The sequence below is a fragment of the Thermothielavioides terrestris genome, chromosome 6 (genome assembly GCF_000226115.1).
Source record: "Thermothielavioides terrestris NRRL 8126 chromosome 6, complete sequence".
Classification (NCBI taxonomy): domain Eukaryota; kingdom Fungi; phylum Ascomycota; class Sordariomycetes; order Sordariales; family Chaetomiaceae; genus Thermothielavioides; species Thermothielavioides terrestris.
In genome coordinates, this window is record NC_016462.1 from 1,946,929 (window position 1) to 1,967,355 (window position 20,427).

Consider the following 20,427-nt stretch of genomic DNA (forward strand, 5'->3'; position numbering starts at 1 on the left):
TACGCAACCCCGATCGCCAAGGCGTTTTCGCTATCGCCAAGGGGTTTGCACTATCGCCATAGGTTAGCCACGGGTTAGTTCGCCAAGGGTGCGGGGGGCGCCGCCAGCCCCCCGCTAGTTAGGGTAAGGGTTATAGTTAGGGTGAGGGTCAAGGTTAAGGTGAGGGTTAACTTCGTTTTCTTTTTTTTCGATTTGGTTGAGGTTTCGTAAAGTTGTTGCAACGAGTCTTTGCGATTGTTCGTTGTTGATGTTGCTCGAAGTCGTCGCGGCCCCGTCGTGGCCCCGCTCACCCCGTGGCGATTGTAAATACTTGTAAGCGGCAGTCTCCGAAATTAGTCTTGGCGGGACCTCTTTAGCCATAACCCCCAACCCTGCAAAACGGGTGCCACCCCAGAAACCTCCCCGCTTCTGTCCCCACACCCCATCCTTTCACCCTCAGCATCGAGGAGTTAAGTGTACAATGGTACTCGTGTGCATGCGTTTTCACGACCTCGAAACGTCATCCTCTACTGCACTTTGTCGGTTCCGTCAAGCATAGCTCTGGGAGAGAATCGAGGTGGTGTTACCGGGAGCCGAACGTTGCCGGCTGTGCGGAGCATCGGAGGAGCACCGGAAATATATCCGTGAATCGTTACCGGCTCCTCTCAAGAGGAACCCCTGTGCATGCCGGAGGGACAAGGGAGTTGTCTCCGGCGAAGGTAGTGGACAGGACGGATCGAGTATGTCCCCGAGCCATTCCTTGTCAGGAACGACGCATCATTATCTGGTGAGTAAATGGAAGCTTGAGTCGTCAAGGTCATGTGCATCATCGTCTCTCAAAGTAAGGCTGTTCATCTGTCTGGTTGCAGTCCTACCACGGTAAATAACCGTAGTAAATACCTGTACGGATAGGTACCGAGCGCAGCACAGAAGTCTAATCCGTACAATTACCTGTCATTTGTCTACGGCGAAAATGGCGTGCAGAACCTGGAACTGGTCAGACCTGCATTTTCCGCCCAGCCCGATCTGGAACTCGTCAGCGATCCACAAACTTCCAGGTTGTCCCGGGGCAAGGGTGCACAAAACTGGACAAAAGGGCGCCGAATTACTGCAGACTTGGAACTGAAGACCTTGCAAGGGTTTTCTGTGATTTTCCGTGCTTTTCTGTACTTTCCATTCGTGTCTCGGGATCAAAACTGATTTCGGCGGTGGAAAGCTTTTCCAGTTTCTCTCTCTGGTCGCAGCGCATGGCCCAGCACTCAGCGGCGCCAACCGTGCCGTTTGACCCAGAAATGCCTGCGGGCTGAAGGCTGCTGCTCTGAAGGGCTTAGTTAGTGTGCGGGTTTCCGTTTTAGTCGCCCGCCTCAACAAGCTCAAGCCCAAGCGGCAGGGACCACTTGGCTGGTTGGACCCACCTTCAGCATGGTCCGAACGCTGCAATCTCCAAATCTCGGCCTGGCGCTTTTCGAGGTTCCTTTTCACCCTTCCACGCCGAATCCACGCCCAACTCGCCCCGACGACAACGAGCTCACCGATCCATCGCCCTGCCTCGCGCTCTTTAATCGCCCCCGTCATCATTCGTAGACCCGTCGCACCCTCGAGTCACCACGCATTGCCGGCGTCGGCGCACCGACCATGAAAGAGCTACTTGACACGGACCGGGTCAATTTCCTGGTCTGGAGGTTCGTTGTCTTCACCCATCCATTCCTTCTCGGGCCGGGGCGCCGATATCGAGGCGGCCGGGTGGCTGACTCTGCTCTAATTTTCTTGAAAATCCAGGTATTTGCTTGAGTCAAGTATGTGCACTGTCGCGCCGGGTTCATTTTGGTGTCCAGCTGCCTGTCCTGCGCCCCGCGCGTTGACGGCTGGGACGTTGAGGTGAGACCGGGACTGACCAGCTCACCACAGATTATCGAGAGACTGCCGCCAAGCTGCAAAAGGAGTGGAGGGTCCACCAGCCTCACAGGCAGTTTGACTTCGCGCCCCATGTCAACACGTATGCGCTGGTGTCGCTTTTGAATAAAGGCCTCATCTACGAGGAGCACCAGAGACAGTTCGCTGCTGCGCAAAGGGTACGTGATTTTTTGGCTATGTTCCGCTCCTCTGAGAATTTCCCCCTTCAATTTTGAGCTCACCCTCCTTTTTTGGGGGTTGCACCCGGCATGGAATTGGCCGGCTGTGCTGGTGGCTTTGGGCCCAGGGAGGGGGGCCGCTAATGCCGGGGTGCTGACACTTCCCTTGCAGGCGCTCCGCGATGTGCCGGCAACGGCCGAGGCGGCGCCGCGGGGCGTGTTTGGCCCGCTGAAATTCCAGCCCGAGGTTGATGAGGACGGGGAAGACGATGAGGAGTCGGAACCGGAACCGGAACCAGAGCCCGAGGAGGCAGGGAACCCTCTGAAGCGCACGGTCGAACGGCAGCATCACCGCGAATTGTCGCGTGGGTCCCCCGCAAAGCGACAGCGGCTCAACAACGGCTACGAGAATGGGGCCGATTCCGCCACCACGCCAATGGAAATTGACCACCACCCGGGCAACAATCATGCCTACCCGTCACCATTAGAAGGCGAACAGGGCGAATCACCGCTGCTGCGCACCGAGGGCCCGTCGCGCGGCACGCAGGTCGAGAAGGTGCGCGATCTGACCCAGACGACTGTGTTCCTACGCTTGGGCGCGGACGACTCGCCGGAGGCGAGCGAAAACCCTCTCGTGCTGCACTGCGAGTGGAACCCGCGGGACCCATCGATCTTGGCGAGCGCCGGGACAGATGCGCTAGCCCGCATTTGGACGCTGCCTTGTGGGGCCGCCGCGGACGCGGAGCCCGGTCACGTGGACTCCGGCAGCCGCTCGTTCATGAGCATCGTCGACGAGGACCTGCCCAAGACAGCGATGGTCTCGGCCATGGCGTGGAGTTCGAGCGGCGATCTCATTGCTCTCGGCACCGATCTCGGAAACAAGTCGCGCGTGAGCATCTGGTCTGTTGACGGAACTAGCATGCAGCGCTTCGACGGCCTCGACTCGCCCATCACCAACCTCTGCTGGAGCCCAAACAGCAACTTCCTCCTCGCCATCTGCCCGGATGTGAGCAACGGGCTAGATAGTACCGGCACCTTGCTTCACATTGCGTCTCCGTCCATGGTAAACTCCATGTCGCACGTCCTCAACCATGATCTCCGCGCCGACAGCCTTGATGCGACTTGGATCAGCGAGACCGAGTTTCTCCTTTGTGGCGGTGACCTGTTGGTCTCCTTCCGATGCACAGAGCAGGGCATTGTGCTGGCCAGGGAGTTTCAGACAGGCAAAGACGAGCGCTTCACCCTGGTCGAGTTCGATTGGCGGTCGAAGCTGGTTGCGACTGCCAGCGACAAAGGCTACATCGATGTGAGTGCTTATTCATTGTAGCCTCTGCGCGTCTACCCATTGCTGACGCGTGTCTTTTTGATGCGGCAGATCTGGGACGAGTCCGGCAAGCGTCGCTCGATCCCTGCTCACGACGGCGCCATCACCAGTCTCCGATGGCAGCCGCTGCAGGCGGATCCCACCGAAGATGAGAGATTACTGGTATCTGGGGGTGAAGACGGCGCCATCCTAGTCTGGAACGTGCGCAGCGCCGAGAACAAGCCGAAATATTCCATCACCTTGCCACCCCCGCTTGCCGTCAACAATCTCTCGATGACTCCCGACGGAGCACTCGTCGCCGTTGCGACGCACGACAGGATCTTGGTTTGGAAGCTCGGCGAGCACACGATGCCCAAAGCCAACTGGATCCCGCAGCCAGGCTGGCAGAGCCCTAACTCTGGCACCGACACGGAAGACGTTATACCTTGCTTGGGCTGGGATGCCGAGGGTCAGCGGCTGGTTTACGGCTTGGAGAATAGGGTAAGTGGCAATGAGACTTGTTCGTTCTTCCCCGGCTAACCTCAGCCAGCTTGCCGTCATCAGTCTCCGGTAGCACAAGGGTTTATACGAAGGATGCCAATAGAATCGGGCGCACAGCGGCCTTCCTTGAGATTGGGAACCAGCCCTGTCTGCGGCGAACTGGGGCAACGCCTTCAGAATTGCTTGCTCAAGCTGGGAATGTCCGACCGGTTCCTGATCGAGTGCTGGAGCTGCTGGCGAGACTTAGCGCGCACTCAAGAGAGACATGTGGGCTGTCGCCACATGGTCTACGGGTTCGCCTTTCGGTCGGCGTATTTCGCCGTCATTCGAGGCCCAACTCAACGCTAGTTGTCCGATCGCTTTTCTCGACAGCCTCGGCAGCGAAATATGGCGGCATGCGCCCGTCCGTATCCGTCGACCTAGATAGGCCTAAGGGCTCTGCAAGGTCGACTGAGACTCACAGTCTCGGCTGCGGTGTTCGGCTGCGGAAGTGTCTGGAACCCGCCGCCGTGGACGGAATTCCGCCTTCGATATGGGGTACACTTCAGCTCTGCGACACCGGCAGATGACAGGGCTAGGTGCTGCATTCAAATCCCTTCAGCACGCACGTACATTTGCTCTCGGCACTGACGTGAGCACGAAGCTCTCCTGAGGGCGACCCAAGGTTTCTCAACGGCACTCAATTGTACGGCTTGGTTGCCACGGGACGGTCAGCTCTGGGGACGACTCCCCATCCGCGCGTGTTCAAGTAGCCAATGCGTTGGTTGTCTGCGGCAGGGCGGCAGGATCAGAGGCGGTGACACGAGAAGGATTCGCCCCTGCTCTGCACCGCAACATCACTGTTTTCGTGGACGCGCAAAAAAATCTGGAATTCTTCCACCTTGTCAGGCCGTTTGGCCACGGGGAACCTAGAGCTTCGAGGTACCTGAAATGTGGACAACAGCTTGAGCGGGTTTTGGGTGCATTATGTTTAAAAAGCTAAGCGTTTGTTTGGGACCGGCAGCATTGCTTACAGGTTTCGTTTCCTCACATTCCCGGTGTTGGACAGCGAAGGTGCAGCGCTATGTGAGCAATGTATTTGGATTGTATGACATTGCTTCCTAGAAAGATACTACTGTGGAACGGGTTTCAATTGCCTATCGATCTTTACAGCATGAAGCGCTGCTTGGGGTTCTCGGCGAGATACTGCTTGCCTCCTGCCAATTTGGAGACCTACGGTCACCCTACAGTTGGTCTGGAACCCGTAAGCCCAAGTTGAGGAGTGGTTTGAGATCATCTGTATATTAAACGAGTACTCTATCTTTTTATGCCATATGCTACCATGCCGACCGGATCTATCAGTACGCCTGGCATAGAATCCAACCCCATGTCCCAATGCTCTTTTTTTTCCTAACCTGAACGCCGTTGCTCGAACTCAACCCGCACAAAGCCCCCTCATGCAAACAACTTCTCTCTCTCTGAGGTTCCCCCACCCCGTTCTCTTAACCCCCCACTCTCATATTCGTTCCCTAATGATATGATCCTCACACAGCGCTTCTCGCATCCCTATCCAAGCGCGGCACGCCCGCGCTCGCGCCCCGCTCGAGCACCTCCTTCTCGCTCGGCGGCTCCGCGTCCTCGGCGGCAGGCCCGGCGGCGCCCTTGGGCGGGAAGGTGGGCGCGTAGGCGCTGCGGGCACGGATCTTGTGGCCGTACAGGTAGAAGACGACGGGGATGGGCACGAGGGCGGCGGCGACGCAGCCGAGCAGGGTGGAGGCCCACTGGATGCCCATGCCGTCGAACATGTACTTGGAGAAGAGCGGGAAGCCGGCGCCGGCGAGCGAGCGCAGGAAGGTGTTGCCGGCGATGGCGGAGGCGGCGAACATGAGGTACGCGTCCACCAGGTAGTTGAGCGCCTGCAGGAAGATGGAGGCCAGCCCGAAGCCCGTGAGCAGGCCCGACAGCGTCGGCACGATCCAGTGGACGTCGGGCCGGTAACCGGACCATCCGAACCAGAACAGGCCCGCGGCGAAGGCCACGCCGCCGGCGATGACGCTGGGCAGGCGCCACTCGGGCACGGGCACGCCCCCGTTCGCGGCCAGCTTCCGCATGTACCACGGCTGCTGCAGCAGCACGGTGATGCCGGCGATGAGCTGGCCGATGACCATGCCAAAGAAGGTGAGGCCGGCCACGCCGGGGGTCATGTGGTACACGCCCTGGAAGACGAAGGGGTAGGCGGTCAGGAACAGGTAGAGCAGGCCGTAGATGAAGGCCATGTAGACGGACAGCAGGGTGACGATCGGCTCGAAGAAGAGCAGGCGCATGGGGCGCAGGAAGTTCTTGGTGACGAGCTCGCCGAAGTCTATCTCGATCTCCTCTTGTGTTGCGTGAATCGCCCCTTCAGAAACCCTAAATCAGCTATTACTCCTTTAAGACCATTACAAAGGGGCTGTATACACTAAAACTTACAGTTGAGGGTGCGGCGGCGCAGCTCGGCGGCCTTGGCGACCAGGATGGCGGGCGGGTACGTCTCCTGGAAGAAGAGGAAGTCGAGGGCGAAGGCCAGGAAGCCCATGAAGGACACGATGTAGGACGTCCAGCGCCAGCCGAGGTACGAGGTGGTGATGAAGCCGCCGATGAAGGGGGCCAGCAGCGGGCCGGTGAAGACGGTCATGGAGAAGACGGTGATGGCGATGCCGCGGGTGCGGTTGTCGAACATGTCGGAGAAGACGGCGGCGACGACGGCCAGCGGGCAGGCGCCGAAGAAGCCGGCGAAGAAGCGGGTGATGAGGACGGTCTGCAGGTCCTTGGCGACGGCGTTGCTGATGTTGAAGATGGAGAAGCCGAACATGGCGACCACGAGGGGCAGGCGACGGCCCTTGAGCTCGGAGAGCGGCGCCCAAAAGGTCGGGCCGGTAGCGAAACCTAGAACATAGAGCGAAATGCCGAGGAGGGACACCTCGGACGAGACACCGAACTCAACGCCGACGGCGCCGGTCGCGGAGGAGAAGATGCTCGAGCCGAAGGAGGCCGTCATGGTGGTGAAGCCGAGCATCGCAGCCGTGAACAGCCTATAATTTCGTCCGTGTTAGCTCTACCGTGGGAGACGACCATCACTTGTGTTGTTTGCGGCGCGAGGGGTTAACCCACTTCTTCCTGAGAGGCCAGTTCTGGGAATGCAGAGGGTCGTCTGGCCCGTCGAACTCGACCACATAGTCCTCCTGGTTTGGCAACAGCGGCGGATACGGCTTCCCGGCGCCGAAGGCCGGCAGCGGTTTCTTCCATTCTTTGCTCTTCGGGCCTCGCCCGACAGTCCCGCTGTGCTGGCTCCGTTGTGTGTGGATGCGACTCAGCTCGGTCTGGTAGCGCTCCAGATCCCGCTGTGTCTCAACACGGCGCATGTCGACCCCTGTGTGGGACGACTCCGAAGTGGATGACGACCCCGACGATGTGGAAGGCATGCGCTCGATCTCTTCGCTGCGGCGCTCGTGGAACTCATTGGGACGCAGAGCGGCATCGCGCTCGGCCGCCTCCAGGGCGCGGTCGACGCTGTCGTGGACCATCGTCTGGCCCTCTGTCCTTGTACCGCCGTCCTCCTGACTTCTACCAGGTGGTGGTCGACGGTCGCCTGGCGTGGTGGGAGGTTGCTACGATCAATACGCACAGCACGGAGCCAAACAAGCAACAGGACGAAAGGTTACCACCAAACTCGAGTTGGAAAGTAGATAATGGATGATGTAATAGTTGCAGAGAAAAACTACAGGCCAGGGAGTCAGTCCTGAGTGCGGCAGGAAGATTGAACTGTCGTCAATGGGGATTCATGAAATTCGCCCCTCACCCCGGAAGGCGGGGTGGGCTTCTTAAAAGAAGCAAATCGATCTACACTACTGTACGGATTACGCATTCGGGATCCCTCTGGTATGCGCTTTGCACTTCGCAGTTGTATCCATGGGTCCGGCGATAGTGTTGAAAGGGGAACAAAACCGGAGACCCACCTCGGACCGCCGCCCAGGCGGGCTTGGTCTCGGCTTTCGCGCTTTTTCACGGCCGGTCAGGGGTTGGTTGTCAACCAACAGCCCTACCGATTTCAGATTTCAGCAGCGGCATCCCGCTCTCCCCTGCCAGGCCTGGCAATGCCGAGCTTGCACTTGCAACATCGATGACAAACCTGGAACGCGAGTCAGGCGCTCAGAGTGGGCCAAAGCATTGCCATGGGATGTTCTTATCTCCCGGGAACCGAGCCAGACGGCGCATCGAACATCCGCCAGGGCCCGCCAACTCCATCGGCGACTCCATCCGGGTGCCGTGCGACGAGCCGAGAGTGGAGCGCCAACTTCATACGACTATGCGTTCTGCTGATGAGTCTGCACGACCTTACTCGTGATCTCGCTCGTAGCAGTGAAAAATCCATCCATTGATGCAGTCGCAATCGCAGTGCGAAGTGCCCTGCGTCCACACTGAAGTCGGCCAGGCGCTCGGTGTTCGCCTCACAAAGCCGGCATTGATCCCGGACTTAAGCCGGAAAAGCGTGGTGTGACCGGCCTTGACGTAATCCCGCATCGCCGCGATCGTAGTGTAGGGTGGCGTGCATTGACCAATACAACGGCGCAACCGTTACGACTGCCGCTCGCAACGCCGCATCTTCACCAAACTGCTCCGGGTGGATCATTCTGGCCGCCAGGGAAAATTTTCAACTGCCACTCTTCCTTCGTTCATGTCCGGTTGCTGCCCAACAGCGCCACCTTACTAGGGGTTGCAAGGCCCACCGAAACTAAGTTACTACCTACAGGACAATAGCCTTACATGCACCAAGTATTCCGCACACAGAAATTTCAACCCAAGACGCTAACCAGCCGCGGATTGCCGCTGCTGACCGAGCGCAGCTTCTTGGCCTCACATGGGGCTTTGGGCTGCCCCGATTAGTCTGCCCCGATTAGTCTGCCCCGATTAGTCTGCCCCGATTAGTCTGCCCCGATTAGTCTGCCCCGATTAGTCTGCCTCGGCTCGGCTTCGTGGTGAAGTCGGTTGATTCCGCAGTGCATGGATGCGCCGCGAACATTCTGGCGCCACCAGTGCATGTTCTACCGTTGTGCTGGTACTGCGTAGGTAAGCGTGCACTTCAACGCACTCCCCAGTTGTCGTCTTCCAGCAGGCTCGCAGCCTCTTCCAGACTCAGCCCTGCCGTCTCGGGATAGAATCGCCAGATCAGACCGTACCCGGTGGCGCATATCACGGCATAGAGAACGAACGTCCACGATGGCGTGAACGCATCCATGAGAAGCAGGAACGTCAGCCCAATGACAAAGTTTGCGCCCCAGTTGGTTGCTGTGGCGATGCCGCTGCCCAGGGACCGCACGTTGAGCGCAAACAGCTCGCTCTGCATCCAGGGCACGTTGCCGAGACCCATCGCGTAGCCGGCAACATACACCATGATGCTCACAAGAATGACGGCTGCGGCGCCGTCGGCGGGTGTCTTGGCTGGCGCCGAATCGGTCGTGGAGAGCTTGATGAAGGAGAACCCCCACGCCGCAAGCAGGAGGCCCGCAATCATGAACGGGATCGACCAGAGGAGGATGCGCCGCCTCCCTATGCGGTCAATCAGGAAGAGAGCGGCAATGGTGAAGGCGAAGTTGGTGACCGCCACAACCAACGAGGTGAGCGTCGGGATTGGGAATCCCACCATCGTAAAGATTGTGGCCGAGAAGTACATCAGTGAGTTCTGGGTGGCGTTAGCACGACGGTTCTGCCCGTGTAAAAAAAAAAAAAAAAAAAAAAAAAAAAAAAAAAAAAAAAAAAAAAAAAAAAAAAAAAAAAAAAAAAAAAAAACCGGAAAGCACTCACAAATCCGCACAACTGCTGCAGCCCCTGAAGTAAACAAGCGATGGACAGCGCCCTCCTATTCCTGCTCACGCCAAACAGTTCTTGGAGGGAAGCCTTCCATCCGCTTGCCGCGCCTCCCGTTCCCGAGTTGCGCAACCGCCTCCCTTCGCTCTCTTCCCTCACTTCAATCTCGATCGCCTTAACCGTCGCATCCACCTCCCTCTTCCCACCCTTCCCCCCAAGCACCTTTGCAACCACCCGCCTGGCCTCTCCCGCCCTCCCTACCAAAACCAACCACCTCGGCGTCTCGGGCATAAACGCTATCACAACCGCCTGCACGACCGCGGGCAGCGCGCCGAGGCCGACCATCCACCGCCACGCGGTGCGCTCGTCCCCGTACTCCCGGAGCGCCCAGCCAACCACGTACGCGACGACCTGCCCGAGCGTGATAAAAACGACGTTGACGGTCAGCAGGCGGCCGCGGAACGCGGCGGGCGCGAGCTCGGCGACGTACAGGGGCACGACGAAGCTGGCGGCGCCGACGGCGGCGCCGACGACGGCGCGGCCCAGCACCATGGCCGCGACGGTCGTGCTGGCGGTCTGCACCGCCGAGCCCGCGGCGAAGACCGCGTCGGTCGCGAGCACCACGCGCCGCCGCCCCAGCCGGTCCGCCAGCAGCGACGCGAACGGCGACACCAGCAGCGCCAGCAGCGACGTGCTCGACGTGATGATCGACTTGTCCAGAGCGGTCAGCTCGCGCGAGGAGAGGGAGGTGCCGAGCGAGACGAGCGTGGAGGAGATCACGCCCGTGTCGTCTGTGCCGGGGATGGGGAGCAATGTGTTAGTTCTGCGCCGAACACGGTTCGGATGTGGTGAGGTTGGAGTAGGGTGAGGCGGGAAAAGGGGGGGAGGAAGGGAGGGTGAGCATACAGCCGAAGAGGAGACCGGAGATGCCGGCGCTGAAGGTGAGGAGATAGATAAATATTGTTGGGGAGGCGGCTGCGGCGACATCTTCGTGGACCGTCGTTTCGTCGTTAGGGTCGGGGTCTTGCGACGGGGCCGCCTGGCGGGAGATGAGCGGCTCTTCTGCGCTGCTCATCGTTGCGAGAGCGACGTGGCAGCGGGGATTACCGAGTTCGTGCTGCAACTAGCTGCAAATCATAAAGTGCAGTTCGGCCGCCAGGTAGCCGTCGTTGAATTTGGCTGCGTTGCCGGTTCGCTGTAGAACGTGGGAGGATCAGGTCAAGCGGCCCAGACCGCAGGATCGCGGTTCACGGACGCGATCCGTGGAAATCGGAGGCCCGGTGTCAGCCGCTCACCGCCGGTTCCGGTGGCTGGATCCACTTAGCGCCGCCAAGAGACCTGCCCCCTGGCGCCAGGCTGGCGGCGCGGCGTGCCTGCAACCGCTGCCATTGAAACATCAGCCCTGGCGAGGGGTCTGGCGCTCGGACCAGGGGCGTTTCAAAAGCTCCTTGTCATCGAATGTGCCACCATCGCAGCCAGCAAGAGACAGCGCTCGAAGTTACCCTCAACTCTGGCGCCGTCAACTGCCACCAGTCTAAGCTCCATCTCTCCTTTACTATGCGGTAGAGCTTACATCTAACAGTTAGATTCTTGTTCGCTTCTATTTACACATTCAATTCTTCTCTGTATTCCGGTAATCTCGGCATCTCCTGCCATCTTATTCACATCTTGAACAGCTTCAGCCGGGCTCCCGCCCAGTCCAACCCACGCCTTCACGATGCCTACAGCATATCCCACTCCACCTCAGCGCGACTCGTGGTTTGCGCCGCTCTCGATCGACCTCATCGTCAAGGTCTTCAAGACCACCTTCTTCCACCCATTCGTGGTATGGATTATCCCGCTCTGCTTCCGCGCCCAGAACATGTTCTGGGATGCGCCGCCGATGCTCGTGTCGATCGCCTGGGCCTCGTTCATCACGCTCTGCTGGGCTGCGGGAGTAATCAACGACAGGTTAGCATTCGGCTTGCCGCGCGAGGTTGACCTCAGCGAGGAGGTCATCGTCATCACGGGCGGCGCCAGCGGGCTGGGCCTGCTGATCGCCGAGGTGTACGGCATGCGCGGCGCCACGGTTGCCGTGCTGGACGTGGAGGAGATGGAGAACGGCGAGGCACGGGGCGTCACCTACTACAAGTGCGACGTGACGAATAAGGACCAGCTTGCGCGGGTGGCGGCCGAGATTGAGAGAGATGTACATCCCCCTGCCGCCCACGTTCTTCTTTCCCATCCGTGCTCCGCAGCATGCTGACCCCGTGTTCCTTCCAGCTCGGCACCCCAACGGTTCTCATAAACAACGCGGCGATCGTGTTCGGCAAGCCCCTCCTCTCCCTCACCTTCCCCGAAATCGACAGGTCCATCTCCACCAACCTCCTCAGCCACTTCTACACACTCAAGACCTTCCTCCCCGCCTTGGCGCGCAGCGAGGTTGGCGGCACCATCGTCACACTCTCGTCCGTGATTGGCACGGTCGGCGCCGCCCAGCTGACCGACTACGCGGCGGCCAAGGCCGGCGTCGCGGCGCTGCACCGGTCGCTCGCGGCCGAGCTGCGCCAGTCGCACCCGCAGATCCGCACGGTGCTGGTGACGCCGGGCCAGCTGAGCACGCCGCTGTTTTACGGCGTGCAGACGCCCAATGCGTTCCTCGCGCCCGTGGTCGAGCCGGTCGACGTGGCCAAGGAGATCATCGCGGCGATCGATAACGGGCGGAATGCGGCCATCGGCATGCCGCTCTACGCGCGGTGGATTGATTGGTACAGTGTGCTTCCGCTTGGCCTGCAGGCCGTCGTAAGGAGGCTCGCCGGCGTGGATACGGCCATGAAGACGTTTGTCGGGCGGAAGGGGGCCCAGAAGGAGGGGAAACAGGGCGTGTTGATTCAGGCGTTCTGAGACGGCTCAAAGGCATTGACCCCAGCGCTGGCGTCGGGGTTTTGACGTTTTGACGCGGGGCGAGAATGATGGATGTAATTCTATTTAGCACGGAGCATGTACGAAAAGCTACCTACCTATGCAGCGTTGTGTGCTGTAGCGCAAAAGAATGTTGCAAAAGAACCAGCAAGGACACCAAAGTACCCCTCGATTCTGCCTGCTGCCGGACGCGACATGACCGCTGGACCCAGCGTGGGAAGCTCAATCACCAACCCCGCATCCAGCCTCTTGCTGTATCCCTTTCCTCTACACTGGCTACTGAAACGCTAGAACCTGGCCATCAGGATAAACAAAGTCACGGATCTCTGCTCGATCTGCCAAGACGACGGGGAAATCGGTCCAGGCGGGGAGCGAGTGAAGCTGTCCAGGAGGTGGAGGACGGTGCCACGACGCCGGAACCCCCGGGATCAAGCTGAGACAGCCTTGCATGCGGGAGATACGCCGCAAGGCTGTGAAGGCCGGACAATTCAACATAAGATGCCAGCGCGTTAGCCTATCAAGCCGACCCCATTAAAAACACAACACAGTTTCATTAGAAAAACAACGCACCGGGGGCGGCCCGTGCGCTCCCACCAAAACCTTGTAGCGAGCATCACCACGCTCCCTAGCAAACATGTCGCCACAAGAATCGCTACAAATTGACGATGTTGCTAGTGTTGTTAAAGAGGGCTTGAAAATGCAGATTTGATGGAAAATGCAGAATTGGCTGAAAAGCTCAAGGATATAGTTGAACCAACTCAAATACTGCCCGCCTTGACCGCCTACTGCGCGCCCAAGCCTCGGAGTCGCCAAGTCACATGATCGTCACGTGACACAGTCTTATCGATAAGCGGTCTTATCGATAAAAATCTTATCTAATCGGGTAACCTGAATAACTATAGCTTTAACTACTTTATCCGTCTTTGTAAATGTCCTCTCCTTTAGTAAGCAACGTGGCAATTGACCGTTTGGATCTCTCAATAGTTCCTTTTGCGATTCTTGTTGTGATGTGCTAGCTAGGGAGCGTGGTGATGCTCGCTGCAAGGTTTTGGTGGGAGCGCACGGGCCGCCCCCGGTGTCTTGTTTTTCTAATGAAACTGTGTTGTGTTTTTAATGGGGTCGCTATCAAGCCCATTACGCAGCACCTTGACACCAGGGTTCTGTTGTCAGCACCTATCGATCCGGTGGGTCAAATAAATAGTGGGCCAGCTTGTCGGATTCCACCGCCCCGTCTTCCCCACCTGCTCTGCTGCATCTCACGACCCGCATCAGTCCAACAACACCCAATCACAGCTTGAACCGAGTCCTGCACAGCACACATGTCGTTCGAGTCACCAACAATGATAAGCGTGAGTCTCGACCATACAGGACATGGATTTTATCATTCTGCGCACTCCGGGCTGATACGCCGTCCTCTTCCTCTCCTCCGTAGAGCCAGCTCCTGCACTCCGCTCTCAATGGGTGGAGGGATAGGGGGGATCGGGTTCCAACTGTGCGTGGTATTAGCAACAAGCAGCCCGGCTGCCCTCGAGACGCGGCCCTCGACTCCGAAACGGGCAAGTTCGTCGCGCGCAAGGAGCCGCTGTGCCCTTGGGCCACATAACTGCAGGCAACAAGTGTGTGCCGGGTTATACCTTTTTCATCATATCATATCTTACCCCTCCCGCTGCCACACTTATCGCCAGTCAGCCAACGAACCGCAAGAACCCGTTTCTGAGAACCGGGCGGTTGGTTGGCAGACTGGCGAAAAGTGCGGCCGCGGGATGGTGTTCCTTCGGATGCAGGAGCAAAGCAACAACACAGTGTGAATACTACAGGACAGAGGTACCTCCGTGCATACCTTGGGGTTTCAGGTAAGGTCCAGTAAGGTAAGTGCTCTGCTCTTTAGTCCCGCATTTGCCGGGATCAGTTTGTCGCCAGCCGTTGGTTACCTTACTCTACCAACGCTGCTTTAGGGCCTGTACCTGCTTTGACCAGGTCCAGTGCTTCTTAACCCATTGACTCAGCATTTGGCCGGAGCCAAGACCCAAAGATGTCGCTGGCGGCAATCTGGACACAGTTCTTCCCCCCGCGCAACGGCGCACCTGTCACCGAGGCCAATCTCCCGAGCCAGGCCGGGAAGGTGTTCATCGTGACGGGTGGCTCGTCGGGCCTGGGATACGAACTCGCACGCATCCTTTACGGCGCCGGTGGGAAGGTCTACATCCTCACCCGCTCGAAACAGCATGTCGACGATGCAATTTCACGCATAAGAGCCTTCTATGAAGGACGTAGCGACACGGCAAGACGGAGCGGCAGTCTGCATTTCATCTTTATGGACCTGATGGATTTGGCCACCGTGAAGGCCGCTGCCCAGGAGTTCCTCGACCGTGAATCAGGCCCGGCCGCGAGACTCGACATCCTGTTCAACAATGCAGGTACAGGCGCGCTCAACAAGGCGCCTCCAACACGCCAGGGCCACGAGTACCACTTCGGCGTCAACTCGCTCGGGGGCTTTCTTCTAGCGCGCCTGCTGACCCCGATTCTCTCCCAGACGGCACGCCAGGCTCCCGACGGCTGCGTCCGCGTCGTGTGGCCCGCCTCGTGCCTTGTTGATCTAATGACGCCCAAGGGCGGCATCCGCAGCGAGTTCCTGCGTGACCCGGGGACCGTAACCGACGCAAATGAGCTGTATAGCTCATCCAAGGCGGCCAACTGGTTTGTGGCCACCGAATTTGCCCGGCGCCAGCCCGAAGGGGAAGGGGTGCTACACATTGCCGGCAACCCGGGGAACTACCGTAGCAACATCTGGCGTCACACGCCTGCCCTGCTCTACTGGGCGCTTCGCCCCATCCTCCGTGATCCGGTCCACGGCGCCGAGACGTACTTGTTCATGGCCTTCTCCGAGTCAGTTACGCTGAGCGACGCCGTCGCGGGGCGCTATGTGATCTGTGACGGCAGATGGCATCCCGGGCAGCGGCAGGATCTGCTTCTGGCGCTGCGTGGCTTGAATGAGGGCGGATCGGGAAGGGCGAGTGAGTACTTTGATTGGTGCGAGGATAAAGTGCGCGATTTCGTCAGGTGAGGTGAGATTCTTTTCAAGCGATAATGTCAAATTTCAACCTAGTTGATACATGCTATTTCGTGCTCTCCTCACCTCCCCGACCGCTCGCCGGCCATCTCAAAGCAGCTCTGCTCCAGCTGGTGTTCCACATAGATACCTCTCTCGCCTGGGTCAGGCCGCCCCTTGTTGGCAGTGACAGGCAAGTTGAGCAAGCCAGCAACGGCTCCATAGAAGGCGAAGCATCGCAACCAATTATAATACAAGCCGAGCCGACGGGGCTTTTGTGGTCTTCGCAGTCTTGCTGGAATTCCACTCCAGCTGGCCAAGAACGCTTGTGACGACCCAGTATTGAAATCCTACATGTTCGGTTCTCGGGTCTTTCAGCAGTCTCGGCTCGCTCGGTTGTTTACTGTTGTCGAGGTCTACCTACGTACGTTACTTAGACAACCGCTTTTGCTCCTCCAACGTCCTTCGCTCTTTAGTATCCCGCTTGAATTCTGTTTATTATGGCAGTCGGAAATCTGGGTGTTACTATTATTGGTGTGACAATACTGATTTAGTTCTTGGCTTTGGTCTCACTGAGCCTACGCTTTTGGTCCCTCCATTGATTGTTCCCAGTATAGACTTACTCTGACGGCTCTACTGACGGTAACGTGTCTATCTAGAGCTGCGCGACGGCGCTTACTGTCTGCCTGATTGTCAGCGTCGAAAGCGGCGGACTTGGGCAGCATGCAGTCGAACTTGTCAATACGTCATGGAAATTGATAGCTTTTGGGAAGGTAATGAGACATCTCACACCGCTACTGACCCTGTGCCTCTATCCAGTCACTTACTGACGCCGAATACAGCTTCTGATTGCCATCCAAGTTCTCTGGTGTTGCTCCAGCTCTATGACGAGCGTCCGACTATCCATTTTCGGTCATTACCTCCATCTCTTCTCTAGCAGCATGAGCTTCCGTAAGGCATGCTCCGTGTTGATGACCATCTGTTTTCTTTAGGCAGCCGGGGAGATTCTTGTTGTCTTTCTCCTCTGTCGGCCGTTCGCATTCAACTGGGACAAGACGTCTAACGGGAGCTGCGGCATCCTCAACGCAGCGTATCTGATTGTACATAGGAGCAATTTCGTCATCGACTCCAGCATCGCGCTGTTACCGATGCCGATCCTCTATCGCCTGAAACTGCCCACCGCAATGAAGCTAGGGATCACGCTCATGTTTGCGCTCGGAACACTGCCTCTTTTCCCTTATTCATCTCCCGCACGTGCTGGTCCTAACTTACGGCGAACGAAGCATTTGTGCAATTGCCATTGCTCGGATCGTGTTGCACAAGCTGGCTCTCGGCCTCGACCAGTCCGATTTCACCTCCTCGGGTTCGACGCTCTCTCTCTCCACTCATGCAGGTGACAGTCGAGGTGATCCCAGGCATAACGGAACGTCACGCACTGTGCAGTATCTATTACACAGCAGATCTTTACTTGTCTCAGTGACACCGGAGACGGGCCCGCGGCGCGTTGGGGATTGTGTTGGGTTGGGGGCCAAGGGGCGGGGACGGAACCAATGCTTCCAGGTTGGCTCAAGTTCCGGCGCAATATCAGGCATGCGCAGCTGGGCTTACATGCGGGCGGCATTCGGCCCTAATTGTCTAGGTTCCTCTACTTGTAGAAGGCGGAGGATATGCGGTACCTGCCTTTCGCGCTGGCGAATCCATGAAGCCCTGCCGTACTTGGTGTGTAGCTTTCTGATGTGGAACGTGTACTGCCCTCCGAGGCCTTTGTGAAAGAGTTCGAAGTAGGCCCCATATCACCCGGTGACCGCGGCGAGACTTGGACCTGGAATTCCAGCGAGTGGATGGAAGTAAAGACGGCATACCACCAATGACACGATGCTCAGTGCAAGCATGACGGCTACGCCAACGGCGAGCAGAAAGGACATGGTGCTTCGTTCTGGCAACGCGAAAACACACCTACTCAGACAAGAAACCAAGATTTGCCAAAGTCCGCGCCGTGAATGTTGAGTTACATACGTAGTACACTTCCAGGAAGCCAAATCAGATTATGGGCGTGCCTCTATCGGCCTCGCCTATGCCATTTATGCCGGTTGCCCCGAACTCCCCGGAGACAGCACCAACAACGACGGTCCGGCCAATTCATGTTGGTTGCCCGACGCCCCCAGACTTACACTGCGGCACCTCCACTCCTCACAGGACAGAGGCGAGCTAGGTTGGGGGCCATTGCCAAATTGGCCAGCCACTTGTACGAGCCTATACCTATATAACATCCCGTTGGTGCCGCCTACGCTACACAGCGTAACACTCCTCCTTGCCCCGCTGGAGTAGAGGGCAAAACAGAGAGCAACCAGGTCGTCACGCCCAAGAGATCTCCACACACGTCGTTCTCAAGGTCGAAGTGATGGCGCAGAAAATTGAAGAAGTCTACCAGGACGCTGTTGTCTCGGGACTGCTTCCGGGCGTCTCGGTGATGGCGGGGGACAAGGACGGTAAGTCTAACACCGTGACATGGAGGAGCTTTTGTTTTGAATCGGCCTGTACTGACTTGTCCTTGTTTTCGCCAGGCAACCTTCTCTACTCCAAGTCGCTGGGCAAAGCTAGCCTGAAGGATGGCCGCAACGATGCCTTTACGACGTCGACCGTCTGCGCAATCGCCTCGATGAGCAAACTTATGACGTCGGTCGCCGTTCTCCAATGCGTCGAGCAAGGAAAGCTTCGCCTTGACCAGGATATCCGGCCCCTGCTGCCAGACATGGGCAAGTTTGGCATTCTTACAGCTTTTGACGACGAACGGAATGCGGCCTCCTGCGAGCCGGACGCGACGCCCATTACGCTCAGGATGCTGATTTCGCATACCTCGGGCTACGAGTATGACTTGCTCAACCCGCTGCTTGGAAAGTGGCGTGCCTCGCGTGGCGAAGTACCCTGGAGCGGCCCGACAGTGGAGAGCAAGTCCGCCCTCCCGCTCGTGTTCCGCCCTGGGACCGGCTTCGCCTATGGCGCGGGCCACGACTGGGCTGGCAAGGCCATCGAGGCGGCCACAGGCATGAGCCTAGAGGACTTTATGCATCGGCATATCTGGACGCCGCTGGGGATCCAAGACGATGTCTCCTTCTACCCTGCGACGAAGCCCAGCATACGGGACCGAATGGCGGACATAAGCACCCTCGGCGAACAAGGTTTGCCGCCGGCTGTAGACGCATCGACCTTCGATATGGTGTATGGCGCTACCGACTGTCTCGGCGGCGGCGGCGTGTTCGCCTCTACTGCCGCGTACTACACCTTCCTCTCGGCCGTGTTCCGCCGTGATGCGAGGCTGCTTACAGCAGCATCGTACGCCGAGCTGTTCCGCCCGCAGTTGGACGAGGCCCTGGAGCAAGCTTTCAACGACTACCTTGCCCGCTCGCCTATATACACCCAGTTCCTGGCGCTGGGTATTCCGCAAAGCGTCAGAAAGACATGGTCCTTCGCAGGAATGGTGTGTTTGAGCGGCCAGGAGGGCCGGTTTGCGAGAGGGACCACTTTTTGGGCCGGTGTGCCCTGTGTCGAGTGGTTCATGGACCACGAGACGGGTATCTGCGGGACGGCAGTCTGCCAGGTGCTGCCGCCTATGCATCCGGCAGTCATCGCGTTGCATGAGCAGTTCCAGAGGGGAGTGTTCGAGATGGCCAGAAGCAAGTAGATCACTGTGCGTATCTACAAACCTGAGTACTAGTTACCTGGAAAGCATCTGATTGATCTAATCCTGACCAACCCTGGTGAGCACGGAGGAAGCCTGGAAGGTGGGTGCTGCAGGTTTGTGAAGAAGTGAGCCCTTCTTCGCTAAGCGGAAAATTCTGGGAGCTGGCCCCAAAGATCCAGGCAAAGGTGGATGAGATTTGTGTCCGGCTCGCCAACGATGTCAAGGGGCGGACACGGCCCGTGACGCTGGACAATTTGTTCGCAAGCTACGTTGCCGACGACGTGAACAACGCAGTACTCGTTCGACCGGAACTTCGACTGGCTCGCCCATGCAGAATTCGAGTCGCCCTTTGTCAAGGCCATCCGTGGCTTAAGGATATCGCGCATCCATTCACCCAGTATGAAAAAGGTCCCCACCGTAAACAAGACCATCATACACGGCATTCTGAACTCCGGGTCGCCGGAAGAGGAGTTGCGGACGGAGCTGTTGAAAAGGCCGTGCCATCATTCTCATCGGTGCAGGCAGAGCAAGCGCCCAATGGACGCTGACCATCGCGTGCTTTCATATTGTCAGTGACCGTAGCGTATATACGACATTGAAGAAAGAGCTGGAGATTGCACTCCGTGCCGTCGACCGTCTTGAATTTCGTTTCGTGGAATGTCGTGACTGTTTCGGACGCCGTGTGGGAAAGGCCAGGTGAAGTCGTGATGGTTGTTATGGATCTTGGCCTCACACACGCCACTGCTCTCTAGGCAAAAAGGGTAACCGGCCTTGGCCTGCATTTAGTGTAGCAGCTGTCCATGAGATTGCACTGTGTACCACGTAAGCTACTGTGTAGCTTATCTCTAAGACAGTTGCCCACCCCAGGTAATACCAACAGGATTTGACCAATTACCTTATCTTTCCCGGTAACACACATTGCAACGCGGCGTCGCGGCCCCCAGTCGCTATCGGAAGGCGCGGGGACTCCAAGAGACCTCAGGTCTTGCCTGGGAAGACTTGAAAGATTTGATGCACCCCCCAGCCCTGCATTCTCCTCAACCATGGTGGTATCCCAGCATTTCCAACAACGTCCTCTGCCTGGCGCGATGACCGGTCAGGCAGGGACTGCCTTGTG

At 58.1% G+C, this 20,427-nt stretch overlaps 6 protein-coding genes across 6 annotated transcripts; 4 read left to right on the forward strand and 2 right to left on the reverse strand.

Moving 5' to 3' along the window:
• Window positions 1-1,614: 1,614 nt before the first annotated feature.
• On the forward strand, window positions 1,615-4,473 carry THITE_164907 (uncharacterized protein; the record flags this gene model as incomplete). Its single annotated transcript, XM_003657803.1, has 6 exons — window positions 1,615-1,661; window positions 1,759-1,775; window positions 1,888-2,051; window positions 2,224-3,357; window positions 3,427-3,855; window positions 3,905-4,473. The coding sequence occupies 6 exons, from the start codon at window positions 1,615-1,617 to the stop codon at window positions 3,926-3,928; spliced, it is 1,815 nt and encodes a 604-aa protein (XP_003657851.1). The 3' UTR covers window positions 3,929-4,473.
• Window positions 4,474-5,245: 772 nt separating this feature from the next.
• THITE_2123986 (uncharacterized protein) lies at window positions 5,246-7,555 on the reverse strand. The gene is made up of 3 exons (XM_003657804.1): window positions 6,985-7,555; window positions 6,304-6,905; window positions 5,246-6,232 (listed from the first exon to the last, which is right to left on the reverse strand). The coding sequence occupies exons 1-3, from the start codon at window positions 7,395-7,397 to the stop codon at window positions 5,379-5,381; spliced, it is 1,869 nt and encodes a 622-aa protein (XP_003657852.1). The 5' UTR covers window positions 7,398-7,555; the 3' UTR covers window positions 5,246-5,378.
• A 988-nt stretch (window positions 7,556-8,543) lies between these two features.
• On the reverse strand, window positions 8,544-10,753 carry THITE_2156744 (uncharacterized protein; the record flags this gene model as incomplete). Its single annotated transcript, XM_003657805.1, has 3 exons — window positions 8,544-9,553; window positions 9,676-10,469; window positions 10,585-10,753. The coding sequence occupies 3 exons, from the start codon at window positions 10,751-10,753 to the stop codon at window positions 8,954-8,956; spliced, it is 1,563 nt and encodes a 520-aa protein (XP_003657853.1). The 3' UTR covers window positions 8,544-8,953.
• A 369-nt stretch (window positions 10,754-11,122) lies between these two features.
• Window positions 11,123-12,944, forward strand: THITE_2123991 (uncharacterized protein). The gene is made up of 2 exons (XM_003657806.1): window positions 11,123-11,866; window positions 11,941-12,944. The coding sequence occupies exons 1-2, from the start codon at window positions 11,396-11,398 to the stop codon at window positions 12,559-12,561; spliced, it is 1,092 nt and encodes a 363-aa protein (XP_003657854.1). The 5' UTR covers window positions 11,123-11,395; the 3' UTR covers window positions 12,562-12,944.
• Window positions 12,945-14,448: 1,504 nt separating this feature from the next.
• On the forward strand, window positions 14,449-15,837 carry THITE_2123993 (uncharacterized protein). The gene has a single exon (XM_003657807.1). It carries the CDS (start codon window positions 14,612-14,614, stop codon window positions 15,641-15,643), a length of 1,032 nt encoding a protein of 343 aa, XP_003657855.1. The 5' UTR covers window positions 14,449-14,611; the 3' UTR covers window positions 15,644-15,837.
• Window positions 15,838-18,029: 2,192 nt separating this feature from the next.
• Window positions 18,030-19,310, forward strand: THITE_2132850 (uncharacterized protein; the record flags this gene model as incomplete). Its single annotated transcript, XM_003657808.1, has 2 exons — window positions 18,030-18,117; window positions 18,193-19,310. 2 exons carry the CDS (start codon window positions 18,030-18,032, stop codon window positions 19,308-19,310), a joined length of 1,206 nt encoding a protein of 401 aa, XP_003657856.1.
• Window positions 19,311-20,427: the final 1,117 nt, after the last annotated feature.

Coding starts and splice junctions, on each gene's coding strand:
- THITE_2123991 (XM_003657806.1), top strand. CDS start 11,396: ATGCCTACAGCATATCCCACTCCACCTCAGCGCGACTCGTGGTTTGCG. Junction 11,867..11,940: donor CGGCCGAGATTGAGAGAGAT/GTACATCCCCCT, acceptor TGTTCCTTCCAG/CTCGGCACCCCAACGGTTCT.
- THITE_2123986 (XM_003657804.1), bottom strand. CDS start 7,397: ATGGTCCACGACAGCGTCGACCGCGCCCTGGAGGCGGCCGAGCGCGAT. Junction 6,906..6,984: donor AACTGGCCTCTCAGGAAGAA/GTGGGTTAACCC, acceptor ACGAAATTATAG/GCTGTTCACGGCTGCGATGC. Junction 6,233..6,303: donor GCGCCGCCGCACCCTCAACT/GTAAGTTTTAGT, acceptor GGGTTTCTGAAG/GGGCGATTCACGCAACACAA.
- THITE_2123993 (XM_003657807.1), top strand. CDS start 14,612: ATGTCGCTGGCGGCAATCTGGACACAGTTCTTCCCCCCGCGCAACGGC.